Source organism: Phyllobates terribilis, unplaced genomic scaffold, assembly GCF_046119375.1.
Source record: "Phyllobates terribilis strain yellow unplaced genomic scaffold, ASM4611937v1 Scaffold_4__5_contigs__length_816908805, whole genome shotgun sequence".
NCBI lineage: Eukaryota > Metazoa > Chordata > Amphibia > Anura > Dendrobatidae > Phyllobates > Phyllobates terribilis.
The window spans coordinates 135,646,159-135,666,138 of NW_027362764.1; the positions used below are offsets into that span (position 1 = coordinate 135,646,159).

The window sequence follows — 19,980 nt, forward strand, 5'->3', positions numbered from 1 at the left end:
ACAAATGCTATTATATGCTCTGTACTCACACATTTCAATATTAAAGAAACATTTCATTAGAACGTCTTTCTCCTTAATACAGCAAATTGAAAGTTTACTCTGGAATTGTCACAATACATGCATATATCTGGAATTTGAAGTTCTTGGCTCTCTTGCTTTTAAAATAGTAAGAATGAATTTCACTTTCTGTGTATAGATATCTATATATGTCAATAAATCTTAGGTGTGAACGAGTAGAACCCAAAACTTCTGTTTTATCGCTACTATATAACTTCCTGTATATAAACTGTGTAAGAGGAGCTGTTTTGAAGGAATCTGATATCCTATTCAAGTCCCAGTTCCCCATACACCTGTTAGTAAATGTTTACTTTACCCATAAATGGAGACAATTTAAAAAAATCCCCATTGTACTGCCCTCCTGTTACTTTTGGACATATTTGTGTAAATTGACAGCTGTGAGATACGAAGTTAGTCAATGGGGCAGACACTTTGATATTGAAAAAGTATATTGGCTTATTTGTACGCTTTAAGAATGAATAATGCTTGCAAAGCAAGCCTGAACCAAACTTTTTAGTCATGGGAAATGCAAGTACACTGGTCCTTCAGGTTACTAGTGATGAGCGAGTATGTTCTGTTCCAAGTACGCTCGGGCCGAGCACCGAGTATTTACAGCTGCTCGGTGATATGGTTGAATCGCTCCCGTGTGCATGATTTGCAACTGTTTGACAGCTTTATTACATGTGAGGAATGTGTAAGAAATAGACGTTGCTTACATGTACTGAAGCTGTCAAACAGTTGCAAATCATGCACATGGGAGCGATTCAACCATATCACCGAGCAGCTGTAACTACTCGGTGCTCGGCCCGAGCATACTCGCCAGAAGGGTTAACAGAACATACTCGCTCAACACTAGTTACAACACTAATTAAAATCGGGGATGACCCTTCTAAGTTGAATACATTGTAACTTGAGACCATAAGATCCCGATTAATCTAGCTGATTGCGACCATTTAATGACCGCCAATTGTCTACCTAAGTTATTTTGGCAAGCCAATCTGTCCAAGGAATGGTTTTCCAGAACTGGGCTGACTTCTTTAGATTTTTTTTTGGGGGGGGGAGTCTAACCTGGCCTTCCTATTTTTATAGCTGATTAAAGGGAATCTGTCCAAGCCCCGCTACCTGTATGCCTCATATTAATGGTCTTGTTGTGAAATCTTATATTTTATCTTTGTTAATGATCCCTTCTAGGCCCTGGGGTCGGAAGGAATCCCTGCATCCTGTCTTCATTTTAATAGTACCCCCCTCCCCGCACGTCAGTGTCCTGTGATCTGCAGTTGCAGCGCTGTAATCCCACGCCTGCGCCCTGCACTCCCTCCACAATCCTCCCTTCTATGAGAGAAAGTCTCCATGACTCACCAGCGCCTGCACAGAAGATCACAGACTAATGTATTCTGTGATCTTCTGCAGAGGAGTCAGTGAGTTACGGAGACTTATTCCCATAAAAGGGAGGTTCGTGGAGGGAGTGCAGTCCGCAGGATTACAGCACTTCAACTGCAGATCACATGACACTGACGTGCAGGAGAAGAGGTGGGGATTTCTTCCGGCCCCGGAGCCTGGAGGAAATCATTAACAAAGATAAAATATAAGACTTCACAAGACCATTAATATGAGGCATGCAGGTAGGACTCGATTACCATTTCTATCACTTGTATGACTATATTAATAGGTTATATATACGTCCTGGGGAGGGGAGGGGGCCAGATTCCCTTTAACCGCTTCGCGACGGCCCACTGTAGATAAACGTCGGCGCTTGCTGGGCTCTGTGTAGCGCCGACGTTTAAAAACGGTGGGTGGTATCGCAGCGCTCAGGACCCCCAGGGTCCTGCAAGCGCTGCGATTCTGGTGCAGAGCATTAGCTCTGACAGGGAACATCATCGGGACCTGATTGGATCAGGGCCCAGTGATGTTAACCCTTTGCTGTCTTCTATATGCCGCGATCTATAGTGATCGCGGCATATAGGAGGAGAGGGGGTCGTCCACTTACCTCTCCGGCGGCCCCCTTATACCTTCCAGGACCTGGCATTGCTATGGCAGCTGGAAGTCACATGACCGCCTCCAGATCTGCCATATATGGTGTCCTGCCTGGCTCAGCCTGCAGCTGAAGCCTGGCAGGACACCCTGACTGTGAAAGTCAGCAAAGATCTCATGTAATGTAATACATGTCTATTACATTACATGAGATCAGTGATCAGAAAAATAAAAATTAATGTCCCATACAGGGACTAAGTAAAAATGTTAAAAAAAAATGTTTTTAAACTGTTAAAAATATATCACAAAATAAATAAAAATAAGTAAATAAAATATTAAACCAATAAATCTGTATATTTATGCAAAACCAAAAAAAGTACACATATTTGGTATTGCCGCGTCCAAAACAACCCGATCTATAAAACTGTCACACTAACTCCTTCTGTGCACACCGTAATAAAAATAAATAAAAAACGGAGCAAAAAACTGCTTTTTCATCATATCGCCAAACAAAAAGTGGAAAAAAATGCGATCAAAAAGCAAAATGGAAATAAAAATGGTACCGCTGAAAACGTCATCTTGTTCCGCAAAAAAAAGCCGCCATACAGCTCCATCAGCCGAAAAATAAGTTATAGCGCTCAGAATAAAGCAATGCAAAAAAAATATTTTTTCTATAAAATTGTTGTGTAAAAGCGCCAAAACATAAAAAAATATACAGTAAGTGTAGTATCACTGTAAACGTACTGACCCGAAGAATAACGCTGCCTGATCACTTTTACCACATGCAGAACGGCATAAAAAAAACCTCAAAAAACAATTCCTGAATTGTTGGTTTTTGTTAATTTTACCTCCCAAAAGACGGAATGGAAAGCGATCAAAAAATGTCACGTACCCAAAAATGGTACCAATAAAAATGTCAACTCGTCCCGCAAAAAACAAGCCGTCACATGACTCTGTCGGCCGAAATATGAAAAAATTATAGCTCTCAAAATATGGCGATGCAAAAACTAGATTTTGCAAAAAAAAAGCATCTCTTAGTGTGTGACAGCTGTCAGTCATAAAAACCCGATATAAATCTGGTATTTCTGTAATCGCACCGACCCGAAGAATAAAGTAATCTCATCACTTATACCGCACGGGGAAAGGCGTAAAAAATAAATAAAACCAATTCTTCACCTGCTACTGATTTGTTTATTATGTCTCCCAAAGATCGCAGTAAGGCTCTGCTCACCTTTATCCTGCGCTCTGCGCTGAGCACTTACACCAGAGTTTCCGTGTAAATCTCTGAAATACATGATTCAGCCGGAACCCATGACGGAAGATTCCCTGTAATGAGACAGATATAGGCCACTGTGGACGCCGTCTAGCCTGGGATCCCACGGTGTCATTTGTTTTAGGCGTGCATAAAAGTGCGGTTGGCCACAGTTTTGTGCACTTCAGAAAAAAAGGACACCGCTAAGCAGAGGCCAGACTGAGTCCAGAGTAACTCTGCTGCCTCATTACAGTGAATGGATCCCGCAGGGGTTTCATCTGAATTACATCACTTGGAAATTTAGATGGAAACCCCGATGTAAGTGCTCAGCCTAGAGCGCCGGATAAATGTTACGTAAAATGTTCCCAATAAAAGCTTCAACTCAGTCCTCAAAAAAAGCTAGTCCCCACTCAGGTCCGTCATCTGTTAAAAATATAAGGGACTTCCAAGTTACTGGTAGCAGAAAGGCTCTGGAAAAGCGAAATGGCCCTTGCCCCCCAAAAGAAATTCAGAAAATTTTGTGCTCCCAAATCCAAATGCCTATTGTACAATCATTTGTTCTCCAATTGTCAAATAGCGCTCCGTCCCCCCCAGATCTCGCCGTATGGCTGAGTGGTACGATACAGCCACATATGGGGTATTGACACTTTTAGAAGAAATTGTGTGACACATTTTGGCACCATTTTTACCCATTGCCCTGTGTGAAAATGTAAAATCTGAGGGTAAAACATTTTTTTGTGGTAAAAATTTAATTATGCTTTTTTCACTGCCCAATGGTATAAATTTAAAAATTAAAAAATACTCACTACTTCCCTAGATGAATTCCTTGAGAGGTGTAGTTTACAAAATTGGGTCACTTGTGGGGGTTTCTGCTTTTTCGGCATGTCAGCGACTCTTCAAATGGGACATGGTGTCTGCAACCTATCCCAGCCAACATAGCGCTCCTTTCTCTTCCGAACCCTGCCGTACACCAAAGCAGTGGTTTTCCCCCACATATGGGGTATTGGCGTACTCAGGAGAAATTGCACAACAAATTTCATGGTGCAATTTATCCTGTTACCCTTATGATAATGCAAAATTAGGGAATGAAAAACATTTTTTGTGGGAAAAATGTGAAAATTTTATTTTTATGGCTCAATATTATAAACTTCTGTGAAGCAGCTAGGGGTGCAAGGTGCTCACCACACATATAGATAAGTTCCCTAAGGGGTCTAGTTTCCAAAATGGTGTCACTTGTGGGGGGTTTCCACTGTTTAGGCACATTATGGGCTCCTCAAATGCGACATGGCATCTGCTAATTATTCAAACAAATTTTACATTCAAAAAGTCAAATGGCGCTCCTTCCTTTTCAAACCCTGCCGTGTGCCCAAACAGTGGTTTGCCTCCACATATGGGGTATCGGCGTGTTCAGGAGAAATTGCACAACAAATTTCATGGTGCAATTTATCCTATTACCCTTATGATAATGCAAAATTAAGGGATGAAAAACGTTTTTGTGGGAAAAATGTGAAAATTTTATTTCAACAGCTCAATATTAGAAACTTCTGTGAAGCACCTTGGGGTTCAAGGTGCTCACCACACATCTAGATAAGTTCCCTAAGGTGTCTAGTTTCCAAAATGGTGTCACTTGTGGGGGGTTTCCACTGTTTAGGCACATCAGGGGCTCCCCAAATGCAACATGGCGTCCGCTAATTATTCAAACAAATTTTACATTCAAAAAGTCAAATGGCGCTCCTTCCCTTTCAAACCCTGCCGTGCGCCCAAACAGTGGTTTGCCTCCACATATGGGGTATCAGCACGCTCAAGAGAAATTGCACAAAAAATTTTGGGGTCCATTTTTTCCTGTTAACCCTGTGAAAATAAAAAAAAATGGGTCTAAAGTAACATTTTTGTGAAAAAAATTAAATGTTAATTTTTTTCTTACACATTCCAAAAATTCCTGTTAAGCACCTGAAGGGTTAATAAAGTTCTTGAATGTGGTTTTGAGCACCTTGAGGGGTGCAGTTTTTAGAATGGTGTCACTTTTGGGTATTTTCTGTCATAAAGACCCCTCAAAGTGACTTCAAATATGATGTGGTCCCTAAAAAAATGTTTTTGTAAATTTTGTTGGAAAAATGAGAAATCGCTGGTCAACTTTTAACCCTTATAGCTCCCTAACAAAAAAAAATTTTGGTTCCAAAATTGTGCTGATGTAAAGTAGACATGTGGGAAATGTTAATTATTAACTATTTTGTGTGATATATCTCTCTGATTTAAGGGCATGAAAATTCAAAGTTTGAAAATTGCAAAATTGTCAAAATTTTCGCCAAATTTCTGATTTTTTTCACAAATAAACGCAAGTGATATCGAAGAAATTTTACCACTATCATGAAGTACAATATGTCACGAAAAAACAATCTCAGAATCAGGGGGATCCGTTGAAGCGTTCCAGAGTAATTACTTCATAAAGTGACAGTGGTCAGAATTGAAAAAATTGGCCCGGTCACGAAGGCATAAACAGGCTCTGGTGCGAAGTGGTTAATGGTTTGCACCCTGTGCTGAGTCCTCTGTATTAACTTTCATGAAGTCTTCTCTTTATGGTAGACTGAGATACTGATACGCCTACTTCCTGGAGAGTGTTCTTCACTTAGGTGGATGTTATGAAGGGGTTTTTATTCGGTCACCCATGACAGCACCACGAAAGAGAGGATCCGCCCACCAAGGACAGGAAACCTACAGGCTTAAAAAGGCGGCACCTCTCTCCTTGCCTCAGTTTGGTTTCCTGCCCTTGATGGGGGAACCTGTCAGGCTTACCTGAAGAGGATGGAAGACCTTCCTGTCCCAGACCCGACCGGACGGTTCAGGCAGGGATGCATTCTCTGCCTCGGCCGGTGCGGGATTCCTGGAGGCGCCACGGTGGGCTCAAGAGGGTCCGCTCTGTGAGCGAAGGTGAAGTGAGCTGGTCTCCCCTGCCTGTGGATGGACCGCTCATTGTGGTCTGGATGCAGGGCAAATCCTGCAGCACACTCCCCGGAGATAGCAGAAAGATGGGCCGCGCCGTCGGGTGACGCGGCAGGCGCAGCAGACGACGAAGCTGCGCTCCGTACTGCATGTGCATAGCTGGGTGACGCAGCGGGTGCGGCCTAATGACGTATCCAAAATGGCAGCCTCCATAGTCACCCGGAAGTACTGGAGGAAGGTCGGCTGTGGATGTGTCGGTCGGTGTGCTAGTCCAGGGGGTTGAGGTTCCTCACCATGGAACCTATCCAAGGCCACGTAGAGGGTCTGGTGACCCGATGGTACCTGGGCAATGGGCAATATAAAAAAGGTTGCCTCCACTGCTGGGGTGCTTCCCAGCTCTTCACATGGTGTCCATGATGAGTCATTGCGAGCAGCAGCAAGATCAGCTGCTGCTTGGGGAGCCCCAGGAACAAGTGGTCCAGCGTCGATCTGGTTCTAATGGAGGGAGTGGCCGGTCCACGGGCAGACATGCATCTATAAGGTCCAGCAAAAAAGATTCAAGCAGGAGGAAGATTTCTAGAGCCCCAAGTGATTCTCCCGCTAAGAAAGATGCTTCAGCTAACCCAGTACCGTAGTCTGAGCAGATGTTAAGTGATCTTTGTGAAAGTTCACTTGGTGATTGTCCTTCTCCTTGTTTGATTTTCAGGGAAAGAAGTGTGGTTCAAAATCTAAGCATAATGATTGTGCCTTATATAAAATTCCCCTGTCAGACTCATACCTTAAAAGACTTCGTAAATCATGTTCAGACTGTGGCCGAAGAGTCCCTTGACTTTTCCTAGGATTAAGATCCTTGATTAAGGAAGAAATAGGTAAGGCCCTCTCCCAAAAAACATCAGGACAACGGAGAAGGGATCCTTCTCCGGTATCCAAAGACTCTTCAGTTCCTATTAATGAATATTCTTCCCTTTCCGCATCCTCTTCAGATAGCGACTCAAGCAGTCACTGTTTTCCCCTGAACGAAGTTGACGCCCTGGTCAAAGCCGTCCATAACACGATGGGCATCATGGATTCTAAAATGGAGAAATTGGTAGAGGATAGGATGTTTGGGGGTTCAGACCAGAAGAAAAAGAAGGGCTTCCCCTTAAACAGTAAAATTCAAGGGTTACTCCAGAGAGAGTTGAATAAGCCAGAAACAAAAGGCTCTCTCCCACCGTCCTTCAAGAGGAAATATCCCTTTGATGAAGCATCATGCTCCTCTTGGTCTAAAGCCGCTAAGCTGGATGTGGCCATAACCAAAGCCTCCAGGAAATCATCTCTACCTTTTGATGACATGGGAGCGTTATAGGATCCGCTTGACAGAAGAGTGGATACCGTTTTAAAAGGTACATGGGAGACTTCAGCGGGGGCCCTTAAGCCGGCAGTAGCAGCCACCTGCACTTCCAGGACTCTGATGACTGGGCTGGAGCAGTTAGAATCGCAGTTAAAGGGAGGAGTAGCAAGAAGTCAAATCTTGTCCTCAGTAGCCCTTGTCCAGGGTGCTGCGGTCTTTCCTGCCGATGCGTCAGCAGATTTGGTAAGATTACCAGCCAGATCTGCCACCCTCTCAAATGCTGATTGCCGAGCCCTTTGGGAGAAATGTTGGCCAGGGATATTCAGGCCAGGTCCAGATTATGTTCCATCCCTTGCGAGGGAGAATATTTGTTTGGCCCTACAATTGATGAGATCCTAGAGAAGGCCGGAGACTCTAAAAAAAGGGTTTGCAGCAGTAGCTATGCCTAATTACAAACGGTCATTTCGGAGAAAGAAGTTTATCCGCAAGAGACCAGTGAAGGACCAGGAAAAGTACTAGGAGCGCAAGCAGAGAGGTAGAGGACTACTGTTTGGATCCTCTTCCCAGGGAACCCGAAAGTCAGGGCAATGACTTTTGGCCCAAGTGGGGGGAAGATTTTCCTTCTTCCCAGCTTGGGAGCGCATCACTGCAAGCAGATGGATCCTCGGTCTGGTTGAATCAGGACTGAAGTTAGAATTTTCCTCTCCACCCCGGGATAGATTTATGATTACTCCCTCTCGCTCCTCTCCGGAGCAGCAGCTTTCCCTACAGCAGGAGGTTCATGACTTAATAGCCAAGTCAGTCCTGGTGGAGATTCCGGTAGCAGAAAGAGGGCTGGGGTTTTACTCCCCTCTTTTCCTGGTGTCCAAACCAGACGGTTCCTTCAGGACAATAGTTAATCTGAAGGCCCTGAACAAATACCTAAAGGTGCATACCTTTAAAATGGAACCTCTTAAAACGGCAATAAAAATTATTGTTATATGGCGGTCTTAGATCTCAAAGATACGTGCTACCATGTTACTCATTCATGCAGATTTCCAAAAGTATTTAAGGGTGGCAGTGAATATGGGGAGTGTAATTAAGCACTACCAATACACACCCCTTCCCTTCGGGCTAGCTATAGCACCCAGGGTTTTCACTAAGGTAGTGACTGAGGCTATGGTTCATGTTAGAGAAAAGGACATTCTCATAATTCCCTATCTGGACGATTTCCTAGCAGTGGGGAATTCCTTCCTTGAGTGTAAACTTTACTTGAAGGAAGTTATATCGACCTTACAAAGCTTGGGTTGGTAGTTAAATCTACAAAAATCTAAGCTAGTACCTTCAGAGGTCCAGCAGTTTCTAGGAGTCATGCTGTATTCAAAGCAGCAAGAATCTTACCTATCATCTCAAAAAATCAGAGCAATTCAGCATCATGTAAAAAAAACATCATGTAGATGTTCCTCTGTGTCTCGTAGGAGTGCCAAGTCCCTGTTGGGTACCTTAATATCTTGTTTCCCGGCAGTCTTATGGGCTTAGTTCCACTCTAGAGTGCTACAGTGGGATGTGTTATATAATGAGTCAGTCCTAGAAGGGCAGCTGGAAAGAAAATTTACGTTATCCCCCACACTCGACACAGTCCCTGGGATGGTGGTTGGATATCCGAAACCTGTCTTGGGGGTTTCCTTGGGGGGTAAGCCCCTCCTCGGTGTTAGTCACTGATGCAAGCCCATTGGGGTGGGGTGCCCATCTAGTAGAGGAACTAGTTCAGGGGGTTTGGCCAGAAGAGAAAAAATTCTCCTATTACGAAAGAGCTATTGGCTGTTGATAAAGCAGTAAATGAATTCCTTGTATCCTTGCAGGGCCAGGACGTCAGGGTGTTCTCGGACAACCGTGTAGCCGTGGCCTATATAAACCACCAAGGAGGTACCTGATCAAAATCCCTAATGAAGGTAGGAAACAGGCTCTTACGGAAGGCAGGAATGCATTTACTCTCCCTTTCTGCCCTAAATATAAAAGGAGCCGAAAACACGAAAGCAGATTTCCTGAGCCTCAGTATTGTAAGGGAAGGAGAATGGGTATTGAGTCAGCAACTCTTTCTTCAGATGATCCAGATGTGGGGTCTTCCAGTAATGGACCTATTTGCCACCAGACAAAATCAGAAAGTAAGAGAATTCTGCTCCCTGAATACCAGGGAAGATCCCAAGGTGGTGGACTCTCTCCTTATTCCATGGACATTCAGTCTGGCCTATGCCTTTCCCCAGTTATCCCTGCTTCCAGCGGTCATAAGGAAAGTCAGGACAGACAGAGCACGAATATTACTCATAGCACCCTTCTGGCCCAAGAGGCCCTGGTTTGCATGTCTGAGAGAAATGACTGTGACAGATCTATGGATCCTGCCAGAGATCCCGGACCTCCTCTCTCAGGGGACGATTGTCCACCCTCCAGCTCCCGATTTACATCTGATGGCGTGGAATTTGAAAGGGCATTATTAAAGAAGAAAGGGTTTTCAGCCAGCCTAATAGATACCCTTTTGTGTAGTAGGAAGCTGGTTACCACACATACTTACGCTAGAACATGGCAGAAATTTCTATCTTTCTCAGGTGCCAAAGTAGAGGAGGGGCACCTATAGGAAAGATTTTAGAATTCCTTCAAAAGGGCCTGGAATTAGGCTTGGCTACTAGTACTCTGAAGTTTCAGGTCTTGGCATTAGGTGCCTTGTTTTCCTGTGATCTGGCAGGAAACTACTGGATCTCACGATTTATGAAGGCATCATTTAGATCCAGACCTATTGTAAAATCTAAGCTAGCACCTTGGGACTTGAACATGGTTTTAAATGCACTGATCAATCCTCCTTTTGAACCTTTAGAGTCAGCATCCCTAAAAATTATCTCCCTTAAAACATCTCTTCTTGTCGCATTAACCTCGGCCAGAAGGGTAGGTGATATCCAAGCACTTTCCACAGCCCCACTCTTCACTCAAATATTAGAGGATAAAATAATCTTCAGACCAGACCCCGGCCTATCTCCCTAAAGTGTCAACTCGTTTTCACAGGACCCAAGAGATAGTTTTGCCCTCCTTCTGTACAAACCCTAAAAATCAGAAGGAGGAAAAATTACGCACTTTGGACGTTAGGAGATGCGCTATTAAATATCTTGCAATCTCGGAGGATTATAGAAAAGATAGGTCACTTTTCTTATGTTATCAGGGAGTTAGGAAAGGTAGATAAGAGATGCCATTGCTCTCGCCTATTCTTCAACTGGCGAGGAAGTGCCTAAAGGTCTGAGAGCCCATTCTGCTAGAGCAGTGGCGACCTCCTGGGCGGAGAAGACTGATGTCTCCATAGAGGAGATATGTAAGGCTGCTACCTGGTCCGCTCCCTCTACTTTCTACAAGCACTATAGGTTGAATATGGGTCTCTCTACTGATCTCACCTTTGGGAGAAGGGTGCTCCAGGCTGTGGTCCCTCCCTAGAAATTTCCTCTCTGTAATTCTCTCGTGGTGCTGTCATGGGTGACCGAATAAAGTCTTAGTTACTTACCGGTAACGGGATTTTTTGGAGCCCATGACTGCACCCTTATATTCCCTCCCTTCACCTTTGTGGGAGCACTTCCTTAAATATGTTACATCTCACACTTATAAGGTGAAAAAATTAAAAATAAATAAAAAATAATGTGGGTTAGATTGTTGTATTAACCTTGGCGTCCTCTCATACTCTGCAAACCAAACTGAGACAAGAAGAGAGGTGCCGCCCTTTTAAGCCTGTAGGTTTCCTGTACTTGGTGGGCGGATCCCCTCTCTCGTGCTGTCATGGGCTCCGAAAAATCCCGTTACCGGTAAGTAACTAAGACTTTCTCAACCATGGAAAAGACTATGCGATCATCTACCACTTCTGTGGACTTCCAGGTCTTTTTTGAATTTCCAAACTCACAAGTGCGTGTTTTTTTTTTTTTTTTTTCAGAATGTACAAAACTGTTGATTTGGCTACTCCTCACATTTCTGCCATCTGATAGATTTCTTATTTTTTCAGCCTAATGATGGTCTGTTTCTCTTCCATTGAGAGCTGCCTTGACCACATGTTGTGGGTTCACAGCAACAGTTTCCAAATGCAAATGCCACACCTGGAATTAGCACCAGAAATTTTACCTGCTTAATTGATTATGCACACGTGAGGGCAAAAGTCCATACAGCTCATTAGGCCACATGCACCTGTTGGTGAGTTTTTTACCTCATTATTTGTAAGCCAAAATCACACCACTCCTGCATTTTTCACACACACCTGGTTTTGGTTTACAAAATGTGGATTAAATGAGATTGTCAGATAACTGTCTAGTTATTTTTGGTCCCTTTAAAGAGAGGCAGCTACATATTAAAGCTGGAATTCCTAAATTCTTAATCCAATTGAGATGTGAATACCCTCAAATAAAGCTGAGATTCTGCACTTTAAGCCCATATTGAATATATAACTGTAATATGTTTTCATCAATAGCTAAAATACCAAAACTTGTCAATGTCCAAGTATCTCTGGCTCTAACTGTATTTGGAAAGGGAAAAGAAAAAAAAAAACAGTTCACCTCCATGAACCAGCCTGGTGTCTCCGGGATCCGTGATCAGCACTGCTGCTTGCGCTCAGTAGACAGGTAATAGGAAAAACGATGATCCTGCTCCTCAGACTCTAATACTAAAACCAAATGTCTTTTATTTAGAAAAAATTCTAAATAAAAGACATTTGGTTTTACTATTGGTGTCTGTGGAGCTGGATCATCGTTTTTCCTCTAACTGTATATACACAACTGTTAAAATAAAATGTGACCAATTTCTGGCGTCAATATGGTTACAAAGCTACATTGTTGGTGCATTTTTTTTTATGGTGTTCACTGTACAAGATAAATAATGTAAATGTTTTATAGTTTTGTGCGTTCCAGACACAGTAATTCCAGATATTTACTTTATTTATGTATAAAAGCTGCATTTTTAGTGGCAAAACTAACAATTTCTTTGGCTTTTTTATTTTTTTCTACTACAAATTTGAATTGAGATTTAAAAACAAAAAACCACTATGGAACTTTGACTATTTTCTTCACTTTCATTGCTGGCCTTATACACTACATCTGTGCAGCAGTGCACCAGACCCATCAATGTTCATGACATTTGGTCTCTTAGGCCATGCCTAAGAGACCAAACAGGCCTCTGTAGCTGGCAGACCCCGAGGCCATTACTTGCCCTTGGATTGCCAGGTCAACCAGCAGGACCCTGCCATCTTGGGTTACAGATGGGCTTAATGAGAGAATCCCCTCCCTCTGTTAACCATCTAGATCTTCAGTGTAAAAAAAGAACAAGTCTTGGGAGTAATGATATGGGCCCCTACAGAGCCCTGATCTCAACTTAGTTTGTCTGGGATTACATGAAGAACGATTTGTGTAAGCCTACATCCACAGATGATCGGTGGTTAGTTCAACCAAGATGTTTGGAAAAAATCTTCCTACCAAGTTCCTTTTACACACTGTGTGAAAGTTCCAAGAAGAATTGTTGCCGTTTTAAAGGCAAATAGAGATAATGCTAAACACTGATGTGATTTAGATTTCTTTTGTTCATTCTCTTTTCATTTTGTTAATAGTTTAATATAATCAATACTTTCTTTTTTTTAAACATTCTTAATTTTCAGCATTTTTTCCACACTATCCTATAACTTTTGCACAGTATTGTTTGTGTATAAACTTGTCAGGATGTGGCTGATCACATCCCTCCCATCAAACACCACCCATTCTGTAGAAAAATTGTAGGAACAGTGTAAAATCTAAAAACCCGATACATATTGCACAAAATAAAAATGCACTTTGTTCCTTTTTTTGTGTGACAAAACAGCTTACCAAATCCCTCCAAGGAGTTTTGTTTGATTTCAATAATGACATTGTCTCATCATGGACAACCCCATTAAAAGGGTTTTCTGGGCAGAAATGATAAGTATGTAGTCACTCTGTGACTGCAAACTGACTAATCGTGACTTTGTGATGTGCACAATTCATGATTTCGCTCTTTGCCATGCTTGGGGAGGGATGGCGGCGGTCACTGGACCACACGTATGCAATTTGCATACATGTGGTCTTGTGCTCACTGGACTCACCCAGCTCCCCTCAATACAAGAGAATTGAGACAAGCCAGATATATCACATACATGTGGTCATGTGATCGCCCACCCCGAACAGGAATACAGGGCATTTGTAATGGTAAGTGCATCGCACAATGTCACAATTTGGCAGCCAGTAGTGCCTGCAGATGTTTTATCTCTGGACCTGAACAACTCCTTTAATACAGAAGATGCAGAAGAACATGAGTTCTCTGCTTTGGCTCATAACTAGGATGTGTCCTAATACGTGACTAACTGCAGACAATTTACTGTCCCATTGATATTGATACAATGTGCTTAAGAGATAAATAATTATTTCTATTCATTGTATAGTATTCTTTCCAATTACCTTCCATAAAAAGTCCATGAATATAAGCTCCTTCTCGAGGGGGGTGCCCAAAGTCATCTTTTGTTTTCTTGGTAACATCGACAGTCAGGCACATTTTATCTAGGGGCCATTCGTTCTTCCTGGCCATACTCTGCATAATTGCTGAGAAAAGAATAAACACATTTCAAACAAAGTCTTAAAGGAGTTTTCCATAGACCAGAATACATTTTTTTATCAACTGATCTTGGAATTTTAAAAAGTTCCATAATTAGAGGTGTTAAAAAATGTTCCTGTGCTGAGATAATCTTATAAATGTGCCCATGTTATGTATTGTGTTATTTGCAGTGTATGACTCTGTATAGCTGCTGCAGCTAAAAGATACACATATACAGCTTGTGGCCAGGAAAGAAAGCATGACTGAATATACTGTTGACACGGCACGGACTCTCAACTGCTCGTCTGTGTAGGGGAAAACATTTCCATACTTTTTTTTTATCACATAATCAAATGTTTCAGCCATATTATCAGCCCTCTGAGCTCATGATAAATCAAGTTAGTGACGTGACATAAGAACCTACCGGCCACAGGAGTTTGTATGTCACTGACTTGATTTATGATGAGCTCAAAAAGCTGGTGACATGGCAGATACACTTGTTCCTGTGATAAAACAAACAGACAGGGAAATATTTTTCTTTATACAAACGAGCAGCTGAGTGTACCTGCCATGTCACTAGTAGATTCAATTATGCTTTCTCTGAACTGTATGTGCTACAATGAGCTGCAGCAGCTCTACGTAGTCAGACACAGCAAATAACACAGTTCAGGGGCCCATGAATAAGATTATCTCGGCACTTTATTAAAGTCTAAGGGGATCTGTTAAACATGGATGAAAAATGGTAAACATACTTTTTACTCTAGTGATCCACACATGTTTCATCTGTTTTAAATGATCCATTGTTGAGTGTCAAGGGATACATGAAGCTAAGACAATCTACCCGCCTCAGCATTTTAAAACAGATGCAAAACTTAGGCAATATGGATGACACATAAGAGGAAAAATGGACCGTTTTACTAAGATATACAGTCGGTACAGAAAGTATTCAGACCCCTTTAAATTTTTCACTCTTTGTTTCGTTGCAGCCATTTGGTAAATTCTAAAAAGTTCATTTTTTTCTGAAATATCACATGGTCATAAGTATTCAGACCCTTTGCTCAGACACTCATATTTAAGTCACACGTCCCTTTCCTTGTGATCCTCCTTGAGATGGTTCTACTCCTTCATTGGAGTCCAGCTGTGTTTAATTAAACTGATAGGACTTGATTTGGCACACACCTGTCTATATAAGACCTTACAGCGCATGTCAGACCAAATGAGAATCATGAGCTCAAAGGAACTGCCCAAGGAGCTCAGAGACAGAATTGTGGCAAGGCACAGATCTGGCCAAGGTTACAAAAGAATTTCTGCATTACTCAAGGTTCCTAAGAGCACAGTGGCCTCTATAATCCTTATATGCAAGAAGTTTGGGACCACCAGAAGTCTTCCTAGACCTGGCCATCCAGCCAAACTGAGTAATCGTGGGAGAAGAGCTTTGGTGAGAGAAGTAAAGAAGAACCCCAAGATCACTGTGGCTGAGCTCCAGAGTTGCAGTAGGGAGATGGGAGAAAGTTCCACAAAGTCAACTGTAACTGCAGCCCTCCACGAGTTGGGCCTTTATGGCAGAATGGCCAGACGGAAGCCTCTCCTCAGTGCAAGACATATGAAAGCCCGCATAGAGTTTGCTCAAAAACATATGAAGGACTCCCAGACTATGAGAAATAAGATTCTCTGGTCTGATGAGACGAAGATAGAATTATCACCAAAAAGTTCTAAGCGATATGTGTGGAGAAAACCAGGCACTGCTCATTACCTGACCAATACAATCCCAACAAAGAAATATAGTGGTGGCAGCATCATGCTATGGGGGTGTTTTTCAGCTGCAGGGACAGGACAACTGGTTGCAATTGAAGGAAACATGAATGCGACCAAGTACAGAGATATCCTGGATGAAAACCTCTTCCAGAGTGCTCTGGACCTCAGACTTGGCCGAAGGTTCACCTTCCAACAAGACAATGACCCTAAGCACACCGCTAAAATAACAAAGCAGTGGCTTCAGAACAACTCTGACCATTCTTGACTGGCCCAGCCAGAACCCTGACCTAAACCCAATTGAGCATCTCTGGAGAGACTTGAAAATGGCTGTCCACCAACGTTCACCATCCAACCTGACGGGACTGGAGAGGATCCCCAAATCCAGGTGTGAAAAACTTGTTGCATCATTCCCAAGAAGACTTATGGCTGCACTAGTTCAAAATGGTGCTTCTACTCAATACTGAGGAAAGGGTCAGAATACTTATGACCATGTGTTTTCAGTTTTTCTTTTTTAATTTGCAAACATTTCTACATTTCTGTTTTTTTCAGTCAAGATGGGGTGCAGAGTGTACGTTAATGAGAAAAAAAATGAACTTTATAGAATTTACCAAATGGCTGCAATGAAACAAAGAGTGAACAATTTAAAGGGGTCTGAATAGTTTCCGTACCCACTGTAAATGTAGACATGGATGTCTGAATGTAGCATAAAGTGTATGAGCAGCTTAAGGCTTTGTTCAAATTATATGGAAACACGTAAGGTCTCAATGTATGCAACTATATGCCATAGAATTGCATACGTAGCTCACTGATGAAAGCAAATAGTTTACCACACAAAAACTGTATTTTACTTTCCAATACAGTGACAAATGGTAAAGAATACCAGAAACGTTAAAAATACATCAAACCCATTACAGGCGATGGATATGACGCGCCCCCTGGGACATATTCCTTTTTGAGGGGAATACCCGGCACCGGATCAGATGGGGGGTTGTAGTCTCCGAGCGGCTGTGACCCGGCCCGTGCCCAGGGCGTCAAGCTCAGTGTTATGTGGCAGTCCTACAGATGTTATTAAGAGTTCTTTTGTGTCGACTACGCCACCCGTTGTGATGCGGTCACTGTGGCCGCCGCTGCAGCAGGGTCCGCTGAGGCTGATGGTGGGTGCGCAGCTTGGTGGGATAACCCCCAACGGGAGGGGTATAGCCTCAGGGGGGACAGGTGCAGAGGATGGGGGTTGTGGTGGTGCAGTGCAGACGGCAATGAAGACAGAGTCGGGTTGTGCAGTTAAGGGTGTTTACTTACTGCAGATGTTGTACCGGTCACTCCAGCTTCGAGTGACCACCCGAGCCGTGCTGCGTCCACCAGGTCCTGGATCCAGCCAACCCCCAAACAAGTCCGGAGCGTGGCCCTGAGCTCTCCTTCTGTCCCGTTCTCTGGCCGTCCCCACCAGTGATCCACCTAGGTCCAGCTCCCTCGGGCCTTCTGTTGGGACACCCTTGGCCTTGGGTTCCCTGACCCTTCATGTGGTGTGCCTTCGGGGTGGATGTGATGGGTGACCGTGACAAACGCTGCCCACGGTCTCCGGTCTCTGGCTGGGGTGTGTTTTGCCCCCCCACCAGCTTGGGTTCCGGTACCCTGTGCCGACTCTTCACCCGGGGATTTAAGTTGGGATCTTGGAGTCCTTTTCTGCTGTTTCCCCCTCTGGGTCTCTCTCTCTCTTCTCCTCTCTCACTCTGGGTCCTTCTTCTCTGCTCTCAGACTTCCTCTCTGCAACTGACCCTGTTCTTAGTTGGTGCCCACCTTATATACACCCTCTATGTGTGAGCTCAGGTGACCAGCACCCAATGAGCTCCTATCTTTACCCAGGCTGCTCCCCCTATCTGCCCCTACACTACTTGGGATGTACCACCCCCCTCCCACTCCAGCCAGGAACAGACTCGGTCGTACCTGCACATTTCTAAGTGGGAGTACCGTCGGTCTGCTCCTCGGAAATGGGATGTGTGTAGTGCATGCAGCCTACCGAGCTCAGATCCACACTCCTTCCTTACCCGGGAGTGGAATATCACACCTCTGGGTTGAGGTGCAATACCCCTGTAGCAGCCGAATCCTCAGGGTGCTACATTCCCCCCTGGTAAATCACAGCACGTCCTCGGGCTGTAAGACATAAATAACACCAAAAACATACATTTTTTTTTTCATAAACATATAAAATATATAAAACATTATATATAATTATATATATAAAACTTTCTCGTCGCCTCTGGCTCCTCCTCCGGTCACTGTGCAACGTGTGACCGGGTAAAGTGCGACAGTCTCTCTGGAAAACTGGTTTTCCTATAAAACCGGTAGGGGGCGCTTTAGGACGCGCAACTATATACAGGGATATGGCCGCTCTCAGTCCTCGGCCAGGTAAGGAGGGAAAGGGAATGGCTGCTCACAGTCCTCAGCCTGGTATGGATACGGAATTACGGGTACACAGTTCACTCATGCTGGTCCCAACGGGGACTATATATATGTAGCAACAGTTTCTTTGGTACCCGGTCGGGTAACTATTTACATCTACTGCTCTGCCGCACTCAACGGCGTCTTCCTCCTGCTCTTTGCTTGTAGCTGGTTGTAACTTCAGACCCGTCCGGGTCCTCTTGCTCCTCCCCCTCGCACCGCAACTCCTCCTCCGTCAGGCGGTGTACGTGGAGGGCGTAAGGTCCTTTGGCACACTTGTGCCGGGTGAAGGTGACCTCGTCTCCGATGTAGAGGTCACGACCTCTGTGCCCCTCCGGCAGATGGGACTCCACGTCTCTGCGCGTGACAAAGACGTCGCCGGGGGTGTTGTTGTCTCGGATGAAGCCCCACCCATGCTGCTGGTTGAACTTGATCACTGTCCCGATGGTGCGGGGACAATGCGCTGCACGGGGGTCCCTCCTGGTCCGGCTCTTCTGCTCGGCACTCCGTACTTGGGCCTGCTGTTCCCGGACCCGCCTCTCTCTCCGCTCCCTCGCAAACTCTTCGAGCTGCTGTCGGCAACACTCAGCACGCTCCGCTGCAGCTGCCCTGGTTTCCTGAGTGAACCCCATTAGGTCTTCTCCGGTGGGGTCCCACTCAAATTGGGCCTCTTCAAGCGGGGGCGAGATCCGTGCCACGGGCGTCGGAGCCGGAATCAGGGGCTCACACAAGGGCCCTAGTCTCTGCTGCCGTTCCAGCTCATGGAATTCTTCGGGCCAGATGAAGGGCCGCCCGTCCGGCCATGTGAGCTGGCTGAACAAGTCCTCCCCCAGGTGTGGCACCCTTGGTTTTACGGGCGCGGGCGCAGCGGTGGTGGCGCCCGGGTTGCCCAGGCCTTGCGGCCAGGCCTGGGGCACCTGGAAGGTGAAGGGCACCGTTAGGACGGCGGCGCCCTGGGCTACCTGGCCTTGCGGCCAGGCCGGAGGCTCCGCGGAGGTAGGGGGCGCTGTTGGTGATGCGGCGCCCGGGGGTACTAGGCCTTGCGACCAGGCTGGTGGTACTTCCTGCTTGGTCACGCTCGGGGTCGAGGCGTGTGACGTCACAGGGGTCGCGGCTCCCGTTTGAGGCCTAGTCTGCGGCGGTGACGTTGCAGCGACGGGCACGGCAGGATAGACTTCGGGCTCTGCGACGGGGAGCTGGGGCAGGTACGCGGTTTTCCGGTCTGGGGTATAGACGTCCCCTTTACCTGCCTCCACTCGTTCGGCTCCCTTCTCGGCGCCGTCTCCGGCCTTCAGTCCTCCCGCGTCATCCTCAGAGGCGGTCTGTCTCCTCGTCTCGGGTGGCGTGCTCCGCTCACAGGTCTCGGTCTGCTGGGCCATCTCACGGCTCCACTCCGCCAACGTCTCTCGCTGCACCCGGGCCATCCTCCTTGCGAGGCCCTCCAGAGCGGTCTGTGCACACTCCCGGTCTCGGGGGAGCTGTGCTAGGACCTCCACTAGGCCTAGTGGGGTCGTTGTTTCCAGCAGGCTCCTGACCAACGGGTCGGTGCTGCTCTGCTCTCCTTCCGTTGTCTCCAGCAGGCTCCTGGCCAGCGGGCCGGTGCTGCTCTGCTCTCCCTCCTCTGTTTCTAGCAGGCTCCTGGCCAACG

At 45.2% G+C, this 19,980-nt stretch overlaps 1 protein-coding gene and 1 long non-coding RNA gene across 2 annotated transcripts in view; one reads left to right on the forward strand and one right to left on the reverse strand.

Annotated features, from left to right (window-relative positions):
* The window catches only part of DNAH11 (dynein axonemal heavy chain 11), a 481,578-nt gene that overhangs the window by 1,515 nt on the left and 460,083 nt on the right, over positions 1–19,980 (reverse strand). The window contains exon 82 of the mRNA XM_073677778.1: positions 14,006–14,146. Within this exon, the coding sequence (XP_073533879.1) occupies positions 14,006–14,146 (141 nt within the window). The remainder of the gene's footprint in view (positions 1–14,005; positions 14,147–19,980) is intronic.
* LOC141265116 (uncharacterized) overlaps positions 1,556–19,980 on the forward strand; it is a 213,289-nt gene continuing 194,864 nt past the window's right edge. Inside the window, exon 1 of the long non-coding RNA XR_012320048.1 lies at positions 1,556–1,679. This is a non-coding gene — a long non-coding RNA (uncharacterized lncRNA). The remainder of the gene's footprint in view (positions 1,680–19,980) is intronic.